At 41.9% G+C, this 5000-nt stretch overlaps 1 protein-coding gene across 7 annotated transcripts in view; it reads right to left on the bottom strand.

Moving 5' to 3' along the window:
- LOC106608040 (1-phosphatidylinositol 4,5-bisphosphate phosphodiesterase beta-4) overlaps positions 1 to 5000 on the bottom strand; it is a 172460-nt gene that overhangs the window by 72638 nt on the left and 94822 nt on the right. For all 7 annotated transcript variants that reach the window (XR_006770319.1, XR_006770320.1, XM_045720990.1 and 4 more), the window contains 2 exons: positions 2503 to 2583; positions 224 to 283 (listed from right to left, as the gene is read on the bottom strand). Coding sequence is in view for 5 of the 7 variants with exons in the window: in XM_045720990.1 (XP_045576946.1) it covers positions 224 to 283; positions 2503 to 2583 (141 nt within the window). In the remaining 2 variants the exon portion in view is untranslated. The remainder of the gene's footprint in view (positions 1 to 223; positions 284 to 2502; positions 2584 to 5000) is intronic.

Genomic DNA, 5000 nt, shown 5'->3' with positions numbered 1-5000 from the left:
GGGTCGTAAGGTCGAGGAGATGGATGGAGAGAAAGACGGAGAGGTAGAGAGTAAAAAAGGAGCGGGCATGAAGGTTTTTTGAAAGAGGGATGGACGGAGGGTGGGATAGAGGGAGGGAGGGTGGGATAGAGGGAGGGAGGGTGGGATAGAGAGAGGGAGGGTGGGATAGAGGGAGGGAGGGTGGGATAGAGGGAGGGATGAAATTGTGTTTCCAAAATCTCACCCTTGGCACGGCTCCGACTCGAATACTGTTGATCAGAGAACATTCTAGAACCTGGCCCTCCTGTAGAGAAAGAAACAGATGGAGGGATATAGAAGAGAGAAAGAAGAGAGAGAAAGAAAGAAAGAAAGAAAGAAAGAAAGAAAGAAAGAAAGAAAGAAAGAAAGAAAGAAAGAAAGAAAGAAAGAAAGAAAGAAAGAAAGAAAGAAAGAAAGAAAGAAAGAAGAGAGAGGGAGGGAGACAGAGAGAGAGAGAAAATAGAGATCTCGTCATTGCCAAATAAAACAGACATACTCCGACCCAACCCCACCTCACCTAGCTTTGTCTGATTACTGTAGCAACCTGACTGTCACTTCCAGAAGTCCCATAGACATTTTGTCTACATCTAGTGACAAGATATGGCTGTTCTCAAGGACACACCCCATGTAGCATGGATAAATGCAGTACTTTAGAGAGATACAGTAATATTATATATTGCTATCCTCTTACACAACGGCTAAATCACAATGGTGTGACGGATAACAATGGGCTTCCTCTCCAACCAGCATGACCTTAAACCATCAGTAGCCAACCCTCCTAATTGGAAGAATCAGGTGTGCTAGAGCAGGGCTAGAACAAAAGCCTGCACACCCAGTATCTAACTCGCCAGGAGTAGTGTATAGGCTACCACTGCCTTGTAAGTGGTGATAAATCCTGTAGTTAGCGAGGATAACTGTTAGTGAGGATATGGGCCCTCCTCTATAGGGAGGGTTCATTTCACACAGCCCTCTCAATGGCATCGTTTGGATAGTTCTTCAGTTATGGCTAAGTCAAGTTATGTCTCAAGCTATTCATTCCATTCATATGGAGAGCCTGTTCATTCCTAATGCTCTCCATGTGAATGGAAGAGACTGATTTACAAGAACCTACTGTTGGAAAAGGAGAATAGTGTTGAAAAGGACCTTGCAATCGAAACGTCAACAACACATAACGGACTGCATTCTATCCTGTTGACTGTTTTTCTACAGTACCATCCTCTCTAAATACCCTTCAGTCTTTCCTTTCCTCTCTCTGTCAATAAACTCCATTCTATACCACTGTCTTTCTTTCTCTCTGTCAATAAACTCCATTCTATACCACTGTCTTCCTTTCTCTCTGTCAATAAACTCCATTCTATACCACTGTCTTTCTTTCTCTCTGTCAATAAACTCCATTCTATACCACTGTCTTTCTTTCTCTCTGTCAATAAACTCCATTCTATACCACTGTCTTTCTTTCTCTCTGTCAATAAACTCCATTCTATACCACTGTCTTTCTTTCTCTCTGTCAATAAACTCCATTCTATACCACTGTCTTTCTTTCTCTCTGTCAATAAACTCCATTCTATACCACTGTCTTCCTTTCTCTCTGTCAATAAACTCCATTCTATACCACTGTCTTTCTTTCTCTCTGTGAATAAACTCCATTCTATGCCACTGTCTTTCTTTCTCTCTGTCAATAAACTCCATTCTATACCACTGTCTTTCTTTCTCTCTGTCAATAAACTCCATTCTATACCACTGTCTTTCTTTCTCTCTGTCAATAAACTCCATTCTATACCACTGTCTTTCTTTCTCTCTGTGAATAAACTCCATTCTATACCACTGTCTTTCTTTCTCTCTGTCAATAAACTCCATTCTATACCACTGTCTTTCTTTCTCTCTGTCAATAAACTCCATTCTATACCACTGTCTTTCTTTCTCTCTGTCAATAAACTCCATTCTATACCACTGTCTTTCTTTCTCTCTGTCAATAAACTCCATTCTATACCACTGTCTTTCTTTCTCTCTGTCAATAAACTCCATTCTATACCACTGTCTTTCTTTCTCTCTGTCAATAAACTCCATTCTATACCACTGTCTTTCTTTCTCTCTGTCAATAAACTCCATTCTATACCACTGTCTTTCTTTCTCTCTGTGAATAAACTCCATTCTATACCACTGTCTTTCTTTCTCTCTGTCAATAAACTCCATTCTATACCACTGTCTTTCATTCTCTCTGTCAATAAACTCCATTCTATACCACTGTCTTTCTTTCTCTCTGTGAATAAACTCCATTCTATACCACTGTCTTTCTTTCTCTCTGTCAATAAACTCCATTCTATACCACTGTCTTCCTTTCTCTCTGTCAATAAACTCCATTCTATACCACTGTCTTTCTTTCTCTCTGTGAATAAACTCAGAACACTAAGACAGGGCTCTGCATTGAGTGAGAGGTTGAGACCAGAGACGTTTATATTCACTGCTCTGGTTGAGAGACTGTACCTTTCCGTCGCTCTTCCATGTGATGAAGAAGCCAAACTCGTCCACTTTGACCAGACAGTTGGGCTCAAACAGAAACGGGTCCTGCAAGAAGACAGAAGCATTTTAATAAGAGAGCAGTGTCATCAATCAGAGGTTTTATTTGACATCCAAGGACATTACACACCCTCCATTACCTAGCTAGCACACACGGCTTATGGAACAAGATAAACACCATCGATAATTCATTTGTAAAGAAGTAACACACACACACACACGCGTGCAAGGAGAACACACACACACGTAGGTGAGGAGACACATACACAAGGAAAACACGCACACACAAAACACACACACACACACACCTACAGCCTGTGAGTGCAGGACAGGAGGACCTAGCACTAAAACAAACAAAAACACAGGAATGTGAATATCAGGAAGTGTTGAATGTGTACCATACAACAGTCAACCGTAACCTTGGTGACAGAACATAACCCTGATTAACGTAGCAAGCAACACTCACTGGTCTACTGGACATATAATAAAATAGCAATTATCCAGGCTAGTAGTATTACACTTCCTCTTACATGTTTACTGGGACTTTATGTGACATTGGAGACTGAAGAGTCTGAAGTTATATTTACTTAGACAAATACCAAAATAGTTCCTAACCTACTAATTAAAACCCCTAACTTAAAGGTTAGAGCTGTGCTTTATTTACAGTGTACTTAATGTGGTAAACCACCCAGTTTGAAATCCCTGAGACTGTCTTTAGTCAAATAGCCAGGCTTGTTTCAGGCCACTCTGTCCAATATCACTCTGTCCAATATCAGTCTGAAACACATGTTCACAACCCAAGGCAATGTGTGTGTATGCATGAGAGTGTGTGTGTCTGAGTGTGTGTATATATGAAAGAGAGAGAGAGTGAGAGAGAAAGAAAGAGAAAGGGGGAGTAAGTCGGGGTGGGCTGGCGACAGAGTAATAGCAAAGTCACTTGGATTACATTCCAGTAGTCCATCCATTTATTTGCCACGTTCTAAGTGAGCGCCCATGTGTGTGTAAGAGAAAGACAGAGTAGGAGAGAGAAAGACAGAGTAGGAGAGAGAAAGACAGAGTAGGAGAAAGAAAGACAGAGTAGGAGAAAGAAAGACAGAGTAGGAGAGAGAGAAAGACAGAGTAGGAGAGAGAGAAAGACAGAGTAGGAGAGAGAGAAAGACAGAGTAGGAGAGAGAGAAAGACAGAGTAGGAGAGAGAGAAAGACAGAGTAGGAGAGAGAGAAAGACAGAGTAGGAGAGAGAGAAAGACAGAGTAGGAGAGAGAAAAAGACAGAGTAGGAGAAAGAAATACAGAGTAGGAGAGAGAGAAAGACAGAGTAGGAGAGAGAGAAAGACAGAGTAGGAGAGAGAGAAAGACAGAGTAGGAGAGAGAGAAAGACAGAGTAGGAGAGAGAGAAAGACAGAGTAGGAGAGAGAGAAAGACAGAGTAGGAGAGAGAGAAAGATAGAGTAGGAGAGAGAGAAAGACAGAGTAGGAGAGAGAGAAAGACAGAGTAGGAGAGAGAGAAAGACAGAGTAGGAGAGAGAGAAAGACAGAGTAGGAGAGAGAGAAAGATAGAGTAGGAGAGAGAGAAAGATAGAGTAGAAGGTAGTTGCAGTCAACTATAACTGGAGCTAAAGCAAACAGTGAGCGACACACACACACACACACACACACACACACACACACACACACACACACACACACACACACACACACACACACACACACACACACACACACACACACACACACACACACACACACACACACACACACACACACTGCAGGATGTGGTGTTTCAGTGAGATTATGTAAATCCTACAGTACTGTGCTGCTCGACACCAAAAATAGCGCTAACTCCCTTACTCTGAGCAAATACGGCTGTTCAATTCCTCCAGATCCATTGTCACCTAATCCCAGACTAATAATTAACAGTCCTGACATTTAGAGAAGTTGGAAACCACCAAGAATGCAATTCAAACTGACCCTTCACCTGTTCTTCCATCTGTGTTGTGCACCTTGCTGTGTAAACTGAGCTTCCCTTGTATTCAACTTGTAAAGATGTCTGTCATAGCTAGTATCTACAATATCATGCTGGGCTCTCCTTCCTGTTAAGAGGTAACCTGGCTGAGATGGTCTAGTCTTCTACTCCTAATGAACCTAAAATGGCTTTTAAGGAATATTTTACTAGGAACACTCTGTCCCTACTCCCAAACGCACACGCGCCCCCTCCCCCCCCCTCCCCCCCCTCCCTCCTCAAACACAAACACACAACTACAACCAAAACACAAGCATATCGCCACCCTTTGAATTGGCAGTGCAGCACGGTTTTTCATTGGTTGCTAGTGTTTTTCTGTTGTTGCTGGTTATGTTAGTTTTTGGTTCACAATATGCTATTTCTTTATTATAAAGACTCACTCAAACAGCAATAGGGAGGCAACAATGGGTATGCAGACCAGGTTTTCAGAAAGTCTTGGTTGAATC

The sequence above is a fragment of the Salmo salar genome, chromosome ssa06 (assembly GCF_905237065.1).
Source record: "Salmo salar chromosome ssa06, Ssal_v3.1, whole genome shotgun sequence".
In the NCBI taxonomy this organism is placed as follows: domain Eukaryota; kingdom Metazoa; phylum Chordata; class Actinopteri; order Salmoniformes; family Salmonidae; genus Salmo; species Salmo salar.
This window is presented reverse-complemented; position numbering and strand designations above follow the sequence as displayed.